The sequence below is a fragment of the Osmerus eperlanus genome, chromosome 3 (assembly GCF_963692335.1).
Source record: "Osmerus eperlanus chromosome 3, fOsmEpe2.1, whole genome shotgun sequence".
Taxonomy (NCBI): Eukaryota; Metazoa; Chordata; class Actinopteri; order Osmeriformes; family Osmeridae; genus Osmerus; species Osmerus eperlanus.
The window spans coordinates 24,087,875-24,107,617 of record NC_085020.1 but is presented as its reverse complement, the minus strand read 5'-3'; the positions used below and the strand labels follow the sequence as shown (position 1 = coordinate 24,107,617).

Below are 19,743 nucleotides of genomic sequence, written 5' to 3'. Positions count from 1 at the left end.
TGAAAGACTGATGCACGCATTTATCATGAGCAGGCTAGAATACTGTAACTCGCTTTTGTCTGGTCTACCAAAAAAAGCCATTTGTCAACTACAAACAATACAGAATGCAGCAGCGTGAGTCCTCACTAAAACAAGACGGAGAGCGCACATCACACCAGTATTAAAATCACTGCACTGGTTACCTGTTAGCTTTAGAATAGATTTCAAGATTCTCTTACTAGTCTATAAATCACTCCATAGTCATGCACCTGAATATATAACAGACATGCTGTGAAGGTACACACCCAGTAGATCCCTGAGGTCCTCTGGCACTGAACTCCTAACAGTTCCAAAAGCCAGGACAAAGAGACATGGGGAAGTAGCTTTTAATTTCTATGCCCCCAGCCTTTGGAACACTCTGCCAGAATTTTGCCATGTTTGGCTACCCGCAATGTTTTGTGGCTATCTCGTTGTTATGATCAGTGACCTATGCACTTTTGTAAAACTCTCTCTTGGAAGTCGCATTGGATAAAAGCGTCTGCTAAATGCATAAATGTAAATATGTGTGTGTGCGTGCGTGTGTGTTTGTGTGTGTTTGCATGCATATGTGTGTGTGCGTGTGAGTGTGCTCTGGCACATCTCATGTAAGACTCCATTAATCTCTGCACAGCTGGTCAGGTCAGGTGGCCTTGCCCCTCCTACTTGCATGAATATTCAATACATGAATATTCAATACAGCCAAGCTCAACAAAGCTCTGTCAGGGTGTTGTTTCAGACACAAAGCATGGAACCTCCACCCCCACACACACACACACACACCTCTCACACAACCACCCCCACACACACACACACCTTTTTGTTATTATATATCGGCCACCCAAGCACTCAAGAATTCTCTGAAGACTATGTGTCACTAGATATGACAAAGTAGTTTTAAACGGAGACTTAAATATCCAAGTAAATAAAAAAGCAGACCCAAGAACTATTGAGCTCTTAAATCTCCTCAACAGTTTCAATCTAACTCAACACATAACAGACCCAACACACCGGCACGGAAACACACTAGATCTAGTGATAACAACTGGACTAAATATCAATAATATTTCAATAACTGATCTACCCCTCTCAGACCATCATTATATACTTTTTAATGTGGAAATTATCCTAACAAAAAAACAGAAAAGAATTCTTAGTCCATACAAGATATTTAGACGATACAGCTATGATGACATTTTCTACAATTTCCTCTATATGAGCCGACTAATCATGATTGCTCTCTGAATGAAATGGTAGAGAACCTCAATGATGCACTATTATGTGTTAGACTCTGTTGCACCACTGAAAACCAAAAAGAAGTGCACAAGCAGAACCTCCCCATGGCTGAGAAATAAAAATGTTAGTGAAACGAAAAGAAAATGACGTGAAGCAGAGAGAAAATGGAGGAAAACAAAGATCACTATCCACTACAATATCTACAAATATACACTAACCACTTATAACAAAACCATCCGTCTAGCAAGGAGAGAATATTTCTCCAACATTATTACAGAAAATGCCAGAAATTCCAGAGTTCTTTTCTCCACCATTGACCAGCTGCTAAACACTGTCCCTGCCCCACCTCCATCCTAAGCAGTTAAATGTGAAGAGCTTGCTTTGTTCTTCAAGAACAAAATAACTTTGATCAGAGCTAGTATTATTAATAGTGGGGTCGAAACTGGCATCAGTAGATTCTGCAACATAACCATGAGCACATTTACCTGTATCACACTTAGTGAACTTTCCAAAATTGTCTGCGAATCTAACTCCACAACCTCAGATATTGATCCTATACCCACAACATTCTTTAAGCGAGTGTTTGATAGTGTCTCAGGTCCGGTGCTAGAGATTATAAACACATCCCTTAGAACTGGCGTCTTCCCAGATGCCTTCAAAACAGCTGTTGTAAAGCCCCTATTAAAGAAACCCAAATTGGATAACAGTCTACTTGCAAATTACAGACCAATATCAAATTATTAGTAAAGTACTGGAAAAGATAGTTTTAGTCCAATTAAATTCTTTTCTTGAAGAAATTAACATCCTGGAAGTCTCGCAGTCAGGTTTCAGGAAATATCACAGTACTGAAACTGCTCTAACCAAAATAATTAGCGACCTCAGACTAAACTCTGATGCAAATAAAGTCTCTATCCTTATCCTGTTAGATCTCAGTGCAGCATTTGATACCATTGATCACGACATCCTAATCAATAGACTGGAAAAGCTTATTGGGTTCACGGATAGTGTATTGAACTGGATGAAATCATATATCACAGGAAGGAAGTTTTGTTAGTTTAGGAGACCATAGGTCCAAGAAACATGAGAATTGCTACGGGGTTGCTCAAGGAAGCTGCTTAGGTCCATTACTTTTTTCTCTTTTTATGTTACCACTCGGCAAAATAATCAGAGAACATAACATAGATTTCCATAGCTATGCGGATGACACACAACTATATATATCCACTGAACCCAACGATACAACGGCCATCATTTCCATTACCAACTGCCTGTTGGCAATGAACAAATGGATGAATGATAACTTTCTTAAATTAAATGAAGACAAAACTGAAGTCCTACTATGTGGCCCCAAATCCAAAAGAGAGATGCTTACTAAGAATCTAGGAGGCTTAACCCCCTGTCTTAAACCAGAGGCGACGAGTCTCGGTGTAATCCTGGACTCAGATTTGAATTTCAACTCTCACATTAATAAAGTGACCAAAACGGCTTTCTTTCACCTGAGGAATATAGCAAAGGTACGACCATTCATAAACCAAAATGATGCAGAGAAATTAATTCATGCTTTTATATCCAGCCGGCTGGACTACTGTAACGCACGTTTCACTGGTCTTCCCAAGAAAACCACTGAAAGACTACAGCTCATTCAAAATTCTGCAGCTAGATTATTAACCAAAACTAAAAGGAGAGAACACATTAGTCCTGTCCTAGCTACTTTACACTGGCTCCCCGATACCTTCAGAATTGACTTTAAGGTCCTTTTCCTCACATACAAAGCTGTACACGGACAAGGACCTAGCTACATTGCTAACTCCCTTATATAAACTACACACCAGCTAGAACACTTCGATCATCAAATGCAGGCCTATTAGAGGTCACCAGAAGCAGTCATAAGAAGATTGGTGATTCGGCCTTTGTCAATTACGCCCCAAAACAATGGAACAAATTACCCATAAATATTAGGGAAGCAAACACGCTAGACATTTTTAAAAGACAGATTAAAACCTACCTTTTTACCGAAGCATTTAAGTAATTTTATCTCAGAAGGGTTTTTACTACTTTTAGTAGTTATATTATTGTTTTTATAGATTTGCTATTTTAATTATTACTTTAATCACTTGTATTATTGATTTTATGTAAAGCACCTTGAGCTACAATTCTTGTATGAAATGTGCTATATAAATAAAGTCTTACTTACTTACTTACCTCTCACCCCCCACACAAACACACCTCTCACCCCCACCCCTCCCCCCGACACACACACAGTGACTGGACTCTTGCTTGTAAGCATAGAGCGAGACTGTTGCTGACCAATTGTCATAGACACAGAGAGAGGGGGAGAGAAGGAGAGGTGAATACTGTTCAGATGAGACTGGCTGAGGAAGATCCTTACTGTACTTACACTAGCTACCAGCAGAGGGCAGCACATTGGCCCAGCTCCTCTCCATTGTCCCTGCTGCTGCTCTGTGATTGGCCACTGGGTTCGTGTGGGGCTACAGCTGAGCCGAGGAGACAGTACAGAGAAGTTTCACAGATGCACACATTATCACATGACAGTGATCATTTGTCACGTATCTGTGAACTTTGACCTTGGTTACAGTAAGATGAGACCAGTTAATGAAGATTTTTTAACTCTGGCGACCCTGATCGGTACAAAAAGGCCAGATACGACCTTCTTAAGGCCATCAAAGCAGCTAAAGGGCTTACAGGTCCAAGGTGGAGTCCAGCTACCATGGCTCTGACCCTAGGCGCATGCGGAGTGGACTTAAAGCCATTACAGACTACAAAGGGAGAAGCTACAGTGAGACCCAGTCCTCTGTCCTACTGCCAGACGAGTTGAATGCCTTCTACGCTCGCTTTGAGAGGGACAGTGACCCCCCTGCAGTGGAGCTACCTGAAGGCCTAGCCAGTGGTGTGCCTACACTAACTGTAGCTGAGGTGAGGCATTGCTTCAAAAAGAACAGCCCTCGCAAGCACCTGGCCCAGATGGCATATCAGGTACATTACATTTACATTTAGTCATTTAGCAGACGCTCTTATCCAGAACGACTTACAGTAAGTACAGGGACATTCCCCCCGAGGCAAGTAGGGTGAAGTGCCTTGCCCAAGGACACAACGTCATTTGTCACGGCCGGGAATCGAACTGGCAACCTTCAGATTACTAGCCCGCTTCCCTCACCGCTCAGCCACCTGACGCCCCCAGGTAGGGCCCTCAGGGTCTGCGCTGACCAGCTAGCAGGGGTCTTCAGTAACATCTTCAACCTCTCCCTCAGTCTGTACTCCACAACTGCTTCAAGAGGACCACCATTGTCCCTGTGCCCAAGAACACCAAGGTCACCTGCATGAACGGGAGCTCCCAGCCCTACAGTACACCTTACATTTACACATTTACATTACATTTACACCTACCACGCACGATGCCTCAAGAAAGCTGGCAGGATTCTAAGAGACTGTTACCACCCATCCTTCAGTCTTTTTACCCCGTTGCCTTCTGGCAGGCGTTACCACAGCATTCAATTCGCACACGAAGACTGGACAACAGTTTCTTTCGAAGGGCCATCAGGCTTCTGAATGGACATTGATATGGACACTGATACACTTCTCACTAGTCACTTTACACACTGTCACTTTCAGCTACTGGTTGCACTATCAGCACTATTGTACTTCACTTGTCTTGTGTATAGGTTATTATGTGTATTGTGTATTTAGAGGTTTAGTATACTTTACTTTATTTTATTTCGCCATGTATACAGATACTAGGAATTGGATTTGGTATTCTCCATGCAGGCTATAGCATCACAAATAGAACAACAAGACAAAACAGAAAAACAATAAAAGGACAGATAGTACCAGTATGAGCAAAATAATAAATAAGAATGGAGGTAGTGCAACAGTAGTAATGTTAAATAAAGTTAAATAAAGTGCCATAAAGTTAATGTGTAGGAGCTATTTAGGAGGGCTATTGCTTGGGGGAAAAAACTGTTGAGGTGACGTGATGTTTTGGTCATGATGGCCCTGTATCGCCGTCCAGAGGGGAGACGGTTAAAGAGACTGTTGGCAGGATGTGAGGGGTCTGCCGTGATCTTTATTGCCTTCCTGAGGGATCTGGAGCTGTGAAGGTCCTTGATGGAGGGAAGGGGGCAGCCGATGATGCGCTCTGCTGCCCGTACGACTCTTTGGAGCATGGCCTTAGAGCGGGCAGAGGCAGAGTCATACCAGACCGAGTGAGAGGATGTAAGCACACTCTCAATGATAGCCATGTAAAACTGCACCATGATGGGGGACCTGTAGTCCTCTCAGCTGCTGGAGGAAGAACAGGCGCTGCTGACCTTCACTAATTGAGTGATGTTATTGTCCCATTTTAGTGTGTTGGTGATGGTTGTGCCTAGGAACTTGAAATGCTCTACTACGGTGACAGATGAGTTGTTGATGAGAAGTGGAGGATGTGTCGGAACCTTTTTTACGGAAGTCCACAATCACCTCCACTGTCTTGTTGAAATTGAGCTCTAAGTTGCTGACTGCACACCAGGGGCCTCATGTATAAACGTTGCGTACGCCCAAAAAGCTTGCGTACGCTGGTTTTCTCGCACACTGTGGGATGTATAAAGATTTACTTGACATGAGAATGTGCGGGCCGTCACGGAAACTTTTGAGCAGACGTGAGAATGTGCTGAGCGTCCGCAAAGTCTTGTCTGGCTCTGTAACATGGCGAATTCTAACTGAAAAGTGCCGAAACTCACCAAACATTACAAAATAAAGTTTCCACTTACTGTCATATGTCTATGACGTTGACTATTCAAATCACATTTTCTTTTTTTTTCTTTTTTTTTTCATTAATGTGGATGATCACATCAAAATGCCAAAACCCAAACGGGAAATGCTAGCTCTATATAGGCTACTGTTTAATCCGCCACCATTTAATAACTTCTGTCAAATTTGAGGGTGTCAAACGAATGACAAATTCACTCAGGAAATCATGCTGTTACGATGCGCCACCACTCGTTTCTGAATTTCGAGTTTTACATCGGACCATTTCTTCTTAATTTCTGCCATGGTCCGGTTCTCCGAACCCACAGCATTTACGGCCCTTTAATAATAATAATTGTAATAAATGTAATGCACTTTATATTTAGCTAAATCTCAAAGTGCTACAGGTAAAAAAAAGAAAGGGCACATGCGCCTGAAAGTTTACTCCACCGACTTTCTTATGTTGCTAATGCCTGATGACAGACTGACAAACAGGACACATTTTCTCGCATCCCCCTGCTATTGTTAGAACCTCGATCTCACAGTCTGTGAAATTGTTATTTTGTGTTTAGACATTTTAATTCAGACAAAGAAATTACCTCAGGAGCGCATTTATAGGCCATCTGCATATTCATTTATGGGAGGAGGCATGGCGGGGTCAGTGGCTCGTTCACGTGCGGTCAATCTCACGTTGATTGTGATTTATAAAGGAAAGGTGCGCAGGACTTGGCGTACGACCGGTTTTATACATGTGAATATTTCTGTGCGTAGGTACATTTCGAGTTTTGGCCGTCTTCTGGTATGAAAGCTTCGCAATCCTTTATACATGAGGCCCCTGGACTCTAGATGGCCGACCTCCCTCCGGTAGGCAGACTCGTTGTTGTTGCTGATGAGACCTATACTGTATTGAATATTGTATATTACTTGTATATTAGGAGGTTTACTATAGTTTAGCTTATCATAGATGTAATATATGTTCTGTGTACTTATATGTTATGTTATGCCAGGTTGCTTTGCGTTGTCTTGTCCTAAGAATTTCAGTGCCCAGTCTGACCCTGTGTTCTGTGCATCTGACAATAAAAGACTTGAACTTGAACTTGGAAGATTAGGTGCATAGGACGGCTAACACATTAACCTGCTTTACTGAACAGCTGAGGTTATGAATGCTACACTACGTGTAAAGCACGTTGGGAGTCAGGTGGCTGAGCGGTTAGGGAAGCGGGCTAGTAATCAGAAGGTTGCCAGTTCGATTCCCGGCCGTGTCAAATGACGTTGTGTCCTTGGGCAAGGCACTTCACCCTACTTGCCTCGGGGGGAATGTCCCTGTACTTACTGTAAGTCGCTCTGGATAAGAGCGTCTGCTAAAATGACTAAATGTAAATGTCTGCTAAAATGACTAAATGTAAAGCCCCTGCGGTATTGATGTCTCCATGTTGTCACGGGCGCACACACACACACACACACACACACACTAACTCATGATCATAAATGGTCTGTATCTCGAGGTGTAGTTGAGAGGTGGTGCTGGGGGGTGGGTGCTTTTGTCAGGAGGAGGGGTCAGGGGGTAAATCTTCTAGTTTCTGCGTAGATTACCTTACTCTGCATCACTGCACTGCCTTAACTTCCCTTGGGGTCCCCTCTCACCCCCGTGACCCACCCACCTACACCCCCCCCTCCTACACCCCACTGAAATGTATGTGTGTATGTGTGCCCAGGTGGTGTTCCTCCAGGAGAAGCAGCAGGTCAGAGAGAGGGTGCTTCTCATGCAGCCCAGCAGCATCCAGGGTGTGGAGGACATGTCCTGTCTGGACGAGCTGCACGAGGCCGCCATCATGCACAACCTCCACCTACGCTACACCCAGGACCTCATTTACGTAAGGCAGCTCTGCTTCACCTAGACTTCATTCTGCTGCCTCACATTTGAGAAGTCCCTAGGAGCTATTAAGCCATTTACAAAAAATACTAGAATCAGAGTTGAGCTTATCAGGTGGGTGGGTATAGCTTAGTGGGTAGAGCATCGGACTGAAGATCAAAAGATTGAAGATAAACTGAATTTATTTACTAGTTAGCAATCTATCTTGTTGCACTGTAAGTAATTATCAGAATGACATTACAACCTACACCAACACTTTACATATAGGTTACATTGACTACCATGTCACTACATACCTACAGTAGCAACATTGTAGGAGCATATAGGAACTGTAGTTACACTTCCTTACCGTTTAGGAAACAAGTTATTCCAAAATTGAAACTTGGTGTGGGAGAAGTTGGGATTCCCAGGAGTATTTGAACATTAAAATGAATGTTTATTTGTTAACACAATATTCAACTACCCATTTCCAACATACAGTCACCCCTTAACCCCTCTCCCATACTGTGCTTTCTTATATGTAACTAGAGAGGGTACAATTTCTGGGGAAATTGTAGGGTGTGCTTGCTTGCATCGGTTGCACAGGGGTCCGTTTTTGAATGTCATTTTTACAACTGATATTTCTGTATATTTTATATAAAAATGCATACTTATTATTTATAAAGATTACATATATTTAAAAACATATATTTGTTGCTGCTCATTTACAACTCAAAATACGAGTGAAGTGTAGAATGAAATAGATGTCTTCTCATTTCCCCTGCAAGAGGCAGCCTCATCGTTGAATCAAAACGAATACATTTGGCAGACCGGTGTAAAAATTGACCTAATCTCTATGACTTAAACGTCCTTTTAAGTTTTTCCCTTCTCGTGATATTTTAAGGAATTTAGTCTACTCATATTGCATTCATTCATGAATAAAGAACCCCCTTTGAAGATTATTCTACGACGTTACCGGCAGTAGAAGATGGAATCGCGATTCAAACAGTACCATCTGCTAACTGAAAATATGCCCCCAAAAACGTAAATAAGCTTGACATTTATTTAGTGGAAAATCGCTTTCATAAAAAGCTCAGTGGTAGCGATCATTGTCAGTAACAACGCCAAGTGCGATATAGCCCTGTGTGGAGAAGCTGCCCCGGTAAATTGTACTACTACGGTACAGTACTAGACTACTCCTGTGTTCGTTCGTCTTGGTAGCGATTGCGTTGGTTGAATTGGATTTAACGTTCCGTTGTACGGTTTAGGCTGAAATTAATTATTTTCATGAACAGATTGACAAAGTTTAGGCTGTGGCAATGAAGTTAAGGTTAGTAGTTAGATAGACTTTTGGTTTAAGTAAGGGGAGTGCCGAACATGTTCTGTCGCCGTTTGACTTCCTACAGCTGTGTAGATGTTTTTGTAGTGTCTCGGGTAGGCTACAGCGTTGCAGTGAGCAACACTGGTTTGAAACCACAGGTAATTATAATTTCACCCACAAATCGTTTACTTGTAATGTAATGTCATAATAAATCCTACAACGAAAATGTATTTGTGAGGAATGTTTATTTTAACGATTGAAAACAGATGCATAATAGACCACTGTAGTATGTGTTGCCCGGGCAACAGAGGCTAATGTCATGATGCTAATACTTCAGTGACATAGTAGACTACTGTTTCCGAAAGTAGATGTACTTCTTTAATAAAATCAGCTTATATTGTACATTACACGTCACAATTGTGTGTCATATCACAATGTAAAATTAGTAAATACTTATCACCCTGGCCTCTTTGCTTGTGGCGTTTCTGCAGCTGCCTTGCAGTAAAGCAGTTAGCTTAGCTATCTCCCAGAAGTTAACGAGCTGCTAAACTAATGTTCTGCTAGAGGTAGTCACGTTTTCGTGACGTTAGTGACGTAAGTAGCGTCATTGACTGTGGCTAGCAAGTTAGCCACCGTTAGCTTCACTTTTCGCCACAAAAACTTAATTTCCACTTAAACCATACAACGGAACGTAAATCCCAATAGAAGCAACTCAATCGCTACCAAGACGAAACTTTTGACACCTAGGTTGTCTATGTAGGCCAAATATTGACTGAGTTTTAGGGGGGCAAAAAGAATAAAAAGAATAACTAGAAAAGGCTGTTCCTGCGAAACAGCAGTGAGAATGCTGAAAACCTGAATGGGGATAGCTGACCATGCTAAAAAAGCTGAAAAGTGAAAATTTAGTAGAAAGTTATGATCTGAAGCTTCAAAGCAACCGAAAGGTATTTTTGAAAGGGGCTGGAGCAGCATTCCAACAATGATTTGAAAGGATTTACCATTACTTTTAAAGGGAGAATAATTTGCACAAAAACCTTTATATTTTAAAAAGTATAAAAGTGAGAAATGAGAAAATACCCGCAAGCTGAAATGAATTTCAAAAATGTGTGAGTCACACAAAAGAGGCAGTGTGGAAGCTGAACTGCATCATCTGCATCATCTTAACAAAGCTAAGAGCTAAAATAGCCTACAATGCGGGAGAAGCTGAAAGCTGAACTGTTAAACAGAAGAAGTAGGCTAGCTAGTCGGAACAAGAATATTATCGTTTTAACAGCTGAAATTATAGTTGGGATAGTAATAGCAGTAGCAGATGTAGCCTACCATTGAGTGCGTTTACTCGGCTTTCTTAGTAGGATTCAATGTGTTGATGGAATGAAACATACAGCAGTAGAGCCGATACAGGAAGACACGGCGACACTTTGTTGCAGAAGGATGATGGTGCAAGTTTTGTCCGTGGAGCATACAACGATTAATAAAAAAGAATCATGTAGACGCGTTTATTGAGTAATCGCATAACTAATTACACATGTAAACGGAGTAATCGTATTATTGGCATAAACCGACAATTGCTAGTAATCGTGTTTCTCATGGTCAAGTAAACGTACCAATCACCTGTGTGAGAGACTGAGTGGTGCGTGTCTGTCGTTACGGTGATGGTGCAGCTATGATTGCTAACGCGCTGAGGGCAGAGAATAAGAGAAATGTAGCTAGAATCCACACCTCAAACAAGATAACCTAGACGCAAAACTGTACGTCCAATCCAAAATATAAGGATATTTTCCGAGACCCAAGACTCTGCCGAAACCAGAGATATTCTTTATATGTCTGTGCAGTCAGAAATACGACTCTACCTGCAGTTTCAAAAACGTGTTCCTTTTGCTTTCCTGGTGCTTGTTTGTTTGGTTGCCACGGTGATGGCGCAGCTGTGATAGCTAACGAGCTAGGCAGAGAGAAAAACGAACATTTACCTAGCATCCACAACTCAAACAAGTTGACCTAGACGCAAAACTATACGTCCAATCCAAAATATAAGGATATTTTCCGAGACCCAAGACTCTGCCGAAACCAGAGATGTCCTTTATATGTCTGTGCGGTCAGAAATACGACTCTATCGGCAGTTTCAAAATCTTGTTCCTTCTTGCTTTCTCTGACTGATTTTACTCACCTCTCCATTGAAGTTAGTGAGAGAATTTGAAAGGCTGCTCTCGCTTCAAGGCTCATAGCTGAAAATCTGTAAATGTGAGCTCTTTAGTAGTTACATTGGCTGAAAGAGGACAATTTGTCCTACATTTTAAGGTATAACTTGTTTCTGTAAGTTAAACTATATGAACGTTAGAGGAATTTGTTTGACAAATTAGTTGAATATCAGAAAAAGAGCAGCCAGCAGAGTGTGCCAGTGTGCATTCATAAAAATCAAGAAGGAGCAAACATTTTAATGTATTTCAAACTGTCATAATTCAAAATTGGCTGAACATTTGAAAAAGATGAATCATTTGGGAATAGCTGAATGTCTGGTGAACATTTTGAAGGTTGAATGGTGTCTCTAGCTGAAAGTAAGCTGAAGTAGTTACGTTTGAAAGAGGAGGAAGCTTTTTAATGATTTGAAAGGATTTACCATTACTTTTAATGGGAGAATAATTTGCACAAAAACCTTAATGTCTTAAAAAGTATAAAAGTGAGAAATACCAAAAGTCATAGCCATCATCTCCTGAAGGAGCTGAACGTTTTGATACAAAAGTTGTAGGAATCGGTTAAAGTATGCAGAACGAGTTAAAGGCCAAAAAACGGCGGAAGAACTGAGAAGTTGAAAAGCAATAGTGAGAATGCTTAACAGCATTCTCACAATAATATATATGTGAGAGAACAAAGGTTGTGCTCTCGCCGAAGGCAAAGCACACCCAATAATATATATGTGAGAGAACAAAGGTTGTGCTCTCGCCGAAGGCTTGAGCACACCCAATAACCTATAGCACTAACACTTAATACCATTTACCATTACCTTACAATTCCTTTGTACCTACAATGTTTTACTAAAAGAAGTGCTATTTAATTATATGGTAGTTGATGTAACTTTAATTTTAAAGTGTTGCCCAACCTGTTGTCGTTATCAATGTTATGACCCACAAACACATTTAACCAGGTCCTGTGCAAGTGGAGCCTAAAATAGCATGATTTCAAACTAGAGGCCATCTTGCACTGTTGAGGCCATCTTGCACTGTTGAGGCCATCTTGCACTGTTGAGGCCATCTTGCACTGTTGAGGCCATCTTGCACTGTTGAGGTTTTCTTGAAAAGTTTCTAACATTTGCTGAACGGTTTCTAGGGCCCTGGTAGGAGCTACTGGGTCACAGATACAATGTCTCTATGAAGACACGTTGGGCACGTTTTTATACCTGACCTAACTTCCTATAGAGATAAGCAGGATAAACAGACTAATGTATCTGTTGTCTCTTCTCTCCATCCTCTCCTCCATCCTCTCCTCCTCCCTCCTCTCCTCTCCTCCATCCTCTCCTCCCTCCTCTCCTCCTTCATCCTCATCTTCTCTTCTCCCCTCCTCCAATTCCCCTCCTCCCCTTCTACCCACACCCCTCTCCATTCTGTCCACTTCTCCATTCCTCCCTCCTCCCTTCCTCTCCTCTCCTCCACCCTCCTCTTCCCTCCTCTCCTCCAGACTAACATTGGCTCCATTCTAGCTGCGGTGAACCCCTACAAGCAGGTCCCAGGTCTGTATGACTGCGCCGCGGTGGAGCGCTACAGTCAGCACCACCTGGGCGAGCTACCCCCTCACATCTTCGCTGTGGCTAACGAGTGTTACCGCTGTCTGTGGAAGAGACACGACAGTCAGTGTGTGCTCATCAGGTGAACTAGGCCTCTTTGGAGGGACAGTGTTAGTCATTGTGGGAGTGGATCAATATAATTCGTTTTTGTGTCTGAGCTTTTGTTTTACCTGTTTTTATATTCTCTCCTCTTCTGTTCTCAACTCTCCCCCACCCTCCTCTCCTCCTCCCCCTCAACTCTTGTCCATCTCTCTCCCTCCATCTCTGTAGTGGAGAGAGCGGGGCAGGGAAGACAGAGAGCACCAAGCTGCTGTTGAAGTTCCTGTCAGTGATGAGTCAGAACTCTGCTGGTGCCCCCCTGTCTGAGAGGAGCACCCATGTGGAGCAGGCCATCGTCCAGAGCAGGTGCTGCAACCACAACACAGCCACATAACTGTAACCACAACACAACCACATAACTGCAACCACAACACAACCACATAACTGCAACCACAACACAACCACATAACTGCAACCACATAACTGCAACCACAACACAACCACATAACTGCAATCACATAACTGCAACCACAACATAACCACATAACTGCAACCACAACACAACCACAACACAACCACATAACTGCAACCACATAAATGCAACCACAACATAACCACATAACTGCAACCATAACACAACCACCATATAACCACATAACTGCAACCACAACACAACCACAACATAACCACATAACGCAACCACATAACTGCAACCACAACACAACAATATAACTGCAACCACATAACTGCAACCACAACATAACCACATAACTGCAACCACAACTGCAACCACATAACTGCAACCACAACACAACCACATAACTGCAACTACATAACTGCAACAACAACACAACCACAACATAACCACATAACTGCAACCACAACACAACCACATAACTGCAACCACAACACAACCACATAACTGCAACCACAACACAACCTCATAACATGAAAACTACATAACTGCAACCACAACACAACCACATAACTGCAACTACATAACTGCAACAACAACACAACCACATAACTGCAACTACATAACTGCAACAACAACACAACCACAACATAACCACATAACTGCAACCACAACACAACCACATAACAGCAACAACAACATAACCACAACTGCAACCACAACACAACCACATAACTGCAACCACAACACAACCACATAAACTGCAACCACATAAACTGCAACCACATAACTGCAACCACAACACAACTACAATATAACCACATAACTGCAACCACAACACAACCACAACATAACCACATAACACAACCACATAACTGCAACCACAACACAACCATATAACTGCAACCACATAACTGCAACCACAACATAACCACATAACTGCAACCACAACACAACCACATAACTGCAACCACATAACTGCAACCACAACACAACCACAACACAACCACAACACAACCACAACACAACCACAACACAACCACATAACTGCAACCACAACACAACCACAACACAACCACATAACTGCAACCACATAAATGCAACCACAACATAACCACATAATTGCAACCATAACACAACCACAATATAACCACATAACTGCAACCACAACACAACCACAACATAACCACATAACTGCAACCACAACACAACAATATAACTGCAACCACATAACTGCAACCACAACATAACCACATAACTGCAACCACAACCACATAACTGCAACCACAACACAACCACATAACTGCAACCACATAACTGCAACCACAACACAACCTCATAACATGAAAACTACATAAGTGCAACCACAACACAACCACAACATAATTACATAACAGCAACAACAACATAAGCACATAACTGCAACCACAACACAACCACATAACTGCAACCACAACACAACCACATAACTGCAACCACATAACTGCAACCACATAACTGCAACCACAACACAACCACAACATAACCACATAACACAACCACATAACTGCAACCACAACACAACCATATAACTGCAACAACAACATAAGCACATAACTGCAACCACAACACAACCACATAACTGCAACCACATAACTGCAACCACAACACAACCACAACATAACCACATAACACAACCACATAACTGCAACCACAACACAACCATATAACTGCAACCACATAACTGCAACCCAGCATAACCACATAACTGCAACCACAACACAACCACATAACTGCAACCACAACACAACCACATAACTGCAACCACAACACAACCACATAACTGCAACCACAACCACATAACTGCAACCACAACACAACCTCATAACATGAAAACCACATAACTGCAACCACAACATTACATTTACATTTAGTCATTTAGCAGACGCTCTTATCCAGAGCGACTTACAGTAAGTACAGGGACATTCCCCCGAGGCAAGTAGGGTGAAGTGTCTTGCCCAAGGACACAGCGTCAGTTTGCATGACCGGGAATCGAACTGGCAACCTTCGGATTACTAGCCCGATTCCCTCACCACTCAGCCACCTGAACATAACCACATAACTTCATCCACAACATAACCACATCACTGCAACCACAACACAACCACATAACTGCAACCACAACAAAATACCCTCAATATCCTCAAAATACCCTCTCAATGCCTCTCTCTGATAATCTCTCTGTGTCCCTTTCCCCAGTCCTATCATGGAAGCGTTTGGGAACGCCAAGACTGTTTACAACAACAACTCCAGCCGCTTCGGGAAGTTCATCCATCTGCACGTCTCTGAGAACGGAAACATCCAGGGAGGATGCATCATCGACTGTATCCTCACCGCCTCACCTCCTACCTCCTCACTACTTACCTCTTACCTCCTCACCTACTCACCTCTTACCTCCTCACCTACTCACCTCTTACCTCCTCACCTACTCACCTCTTACCTCCTACCTCCTCACTACTCACCTCTTACCTCCTCACCTACTCACCTCTTACCTACTCACCTCTTACCTCCTCACCTACTCACCTCCTACCTCCTCACTACTTACCTCCTACCTCCTCACCTCCTCACCTCCTCACCTCTTACCTCCTCACCTCCTCACCTACTCACCTCTTACCTCCTCACCTACTCACCTCTTACCTCCTCACCTACTCACCGCCTCACCTCCTACCTCCTCACTACTCACCTCTTACCTCCTCACTACTCACCTCTTACCTCCCCACCTACTCACCTCTTACCTTCTCACCTACTCACCTCCTACCTCCTCACTACTCACCTCTTACCTCCCCACCTACTCACCTCTTACCTTCTCACCTCTTACTTTCTCATCTCCTACCTCCTCATCTCCTACCTCCTCACTACTTACCTCCTACCTCCTCATCTCCTCACCTCTTACCTTCTCACCTCTTACTTTCTCATCTCCTACCTCCTCATCTCCTACCTCCTCTCTTCTTACCTTCTCACTTCCTCACCTCTTACCTCCTCACCTCTTACCTCTTCACCTCCTTACCTCCTCACTTCCTTACGTTCTCATCTCCTACCTCTTCATCTCTTACCTCTTCACCTCCTACCTCCTCACCTCCTCACCTCTTACCTCCTCACCTCTTACCTCCTCACCTACCTCCTCACCTACCTCCTCACCTCACCGCTTACCTCTTCACCTTCTCACGTCTTACCTCCTCACCTCTTACCTCCTCACCTCTTACCTCCTCACCTCTTACCTCCTCACTTCCTCACCTCTTACCTCCTCACCTCTTACCTCCTCACCTCTTACCTCCTCACCTCTTACCTCCTCACCTCTTACCTTCTCACCTCTTACCTCCTCACCTCTTACCTTCTCACCTCTTACCTCCTCACCTTCTTCTTCCTTCCTCTTACCTCCTCACCTCTTACCTTCTCACCTCTTACCTCCTCACCTCTTACCTTCTCACCTCTTACCTCCTCACCTCTTACCTCCTCACCTCTTACCTTCTCACCTCTTACCTCCTCACCTCTTACCTTCTCACCTCTTACCTCCTCACCTCTTACCTCTTACCTTCTCACCTCTTACCTCCTCACCTTCTTCTTCCTTCCTCTTACCTTCTCACCTCCTCACCACTTACCTCCTCACCATCTTCCTCCTTCCTCTTACCTTCTCACCTCTTACCTCCTCACCTTTTACCTCCTCACCTCTTCACTTCTTACCTTCTCACCTTCTTCTTCCTTCCTCTACCTCCTCACCTCTTACCTCCTCACCTTCTTCCTCCTTCCTCTTACCTTCTCACCTCCTCACCACTTACCTCCTCACCTTCTTCCTCCTTCCTCTTACCTCCTCACCTCTTACCTCCTCACCTCTTACCTTCTCACCACTTACCTCCTCACCTTCTTCCTCCTTCCTCTTACCTCCTCACCTCTTACCTTCTCACCTCTTACCTCCTCACCTTCTTCTTCCTTCCTCTTACCTTCTCACCTCCTCACCACTTACCTCCTCACCTTCTTCCTCCTTCCTCTTACCTTCTCACCTCTTACCTCCTCACCTTTTACCTCCTCACCTCTTCACTTCTTACCTTCTCACCTTCTTCTTCCTTCCTCTACCTCCTCACCTCTTACCTCCTCACCTTCTTCCTCCTTCCTCTTACCTTCTCACCTCTTACCTTCTCACCTCCTCACCTTTTACCTCCTCACCTTCTTCCTCCTTCCTCTCACCTTCTCACCTCTTACCTCCTCACCTCCTTCCTCCTTCCTCTTACCTCCTCACCACTTACCTCCTCACCTCTTACCTCCTCACCTTCTTCCTCCTTCCTCTTACCTCCTCACCTCTTACCTCCTCACCTTCTTCCTCCTTCCTCTTACCTTCTCACCTCTTACCTCCTCACCTTCTTCTTCCTTCCTCTTACCTTCTCACCTCCTCACCACTTACCTCCTCACATTCTTCCTCCTTCCTCTTACCTTCTCACCTCTTACCTCCTCACCTCTTACCTTCTCACATTCTTCCTCCTTCCTCTTACCTTCTCACCTCTTACCTCCTCACCTTTTACCTCCTCACCTCTTCACTTCTTACCTTCTCACCTTCTTCTTCCTTCCTCTACCTCCTCACTTCTTACCTCCTCACCTTCTTCCTCCTTCCTCTTACCTTCTCACCTCTTACCTTCTCACCTCCTCACCTTTTACCTCCTCACCTTCTTCCTCCTTCCTCTCACCTTCTCACCTCTTACCTCCTCACCTCCTTCCTCTTACCTCCTCACCACTTACCTCCTCACCTCTTACCTCCTCACCTTCTTCCTCCTTCCTCTTACCTCCTCACCTCTTACCTCCTCACCTTCTTCCTCCTTCCTCTTGCCTTCTTACCTCCTCACCCTCTTCCTCCTTCCTCTTACCTCCTCACCTCTTACCTTCTCACCTCTTACCTCCTCACCTCCTTCCTCTTACCCCCTCACCTCCTACTTCCATACATTTAATCTCCTACCTCCTAATCTACTACCTTCCTCACCTCTTACCTCCTCACCTCTTACCTCCTCACCTCTTACCTCCTTACCTTCTTCCTCCTTCCTCTTCACTTCTTACCTTCTCACCTTCTTCTTCCTTCCTCTACCTCCTCACCTCTTACCTCCTCACCTTCTTCCTCCTTCCTCTTACCTTCTCACCTCCTCACCACTTACCTCCTCACCTCTTACCTCCTCACCTCTTACCTTCTCACCACTTACCTCCTCACCTTCTTCCTCCTTCCTCTTACCTCCTCACCTCTTACCTCCTCACCTCTTACCTCCTCACCTCTTACCTCCTCACCCTCTTCCTCCTTCCTCTTACCTTCTCACCTCTTACCTCCTCACCTCCTTCCTCTTACCCCCTCACCTCCTACTTCCATACATTTAATCTCCTACCTCCTAATCTACTACCTCTTAACTTCTCAACTCCTCACTTCCTTCCTCCTCACCTCCTAACTCCTTTCATCACTCACTTGCTTGCTTATTCATAATAGAAGTATCATACAATGGCCCAGATTTACAGTTACAAGTTCTCCTTGACTTTAAACCTTCAGATTTACTAGAAAAGGTAAAATAAATCTACACTTTGCGGCTCCTGTGTGTCTCCTCATGCTGATCCTCCACCAGGACCCCCTCCATCTTCCTGTGTTTAGAACCAAACATCTTTCACATGCATCAGAGGGGAATATAGACTGATGGTGGAAATTTTCTGTGTTCTAGAACCGGGTGGTGAGACAGAACCCTGGGGAGAGGAACTATCACATCTTCTACGCTCTTCTGGCTGGCGTCCCCAGAGAACACAGAGGTGAAGCACCACAGCACCCAGACATCCTACTGGTTCAGACATCCTACTGGTTCAGACATCCTACTGGTTCTGACATCCTACTGGTTCAGACATCCTACTGGTTCTGACATCCTACTGGTTCAGACATCCTACTGGTTCTGCCCAAACTATTAGTTTTCAAATTATCACATGCTCATGCAAAGTTTGTATGTATGTGTGTGTGTTTGTGTCTGTGTGTGCTTGACATGTTGCGTGTGCGTTTGCGTGTCTTTCAGATGTCTACTTCCTCTCCGAGGGTCCAGAGTCCTACCACTACCTGAGCCAGTCTGGCTGTGTGACGGACAGAAGTCTGGATGACAATCAGCTCTTCAACAGCGTCATAGTAAGGGGGAACCACACGTTTCCAAACTACTAGAATCACCATCGGAATCTTCAAGATGTTCCATGTTATTACAGTAGAGGGCGATAGAGTCCATTATAAAATCTGCACAACTAGCTCAAGCCTGTTTCTCGATGTCTCCAGTTCTGTGTTCAGGCTCTATTAAAACCCTCAGATATGCCCC

General features: G+C 43.7%; 1 protein-coding gene across 1 annotated transcript in view; it reads left to right on the top strand.

Annotated features, from left to right (window-relative positions):
• LOC134017912 (unconventional myosin-X-like) overlaps nt 1–19,743 on the top strand; it is a 90,642-nt gene that overhangs the window by 32,091 nt on the left and 38,808 nt on the right. The window contains 7 exon segments of the mRNA XM_062458044.1: nt 7,710–7,868; nt 12,837–13,024; nt 13,213–13,347; nt 15,635–15,759; nt 18,951–18,964; nt 19,117–19,201; nt 19,456–19,562. Coding sequence (XP_062314028.1) covers nt 7,710–7,868; nt 12,837–13,024; nt 13,213–13,347; nt 15,635–15,759; nt 18,951–18,964; nt 19,117–19,201; nt 19,456–19,562 — 813 coding nt within the window.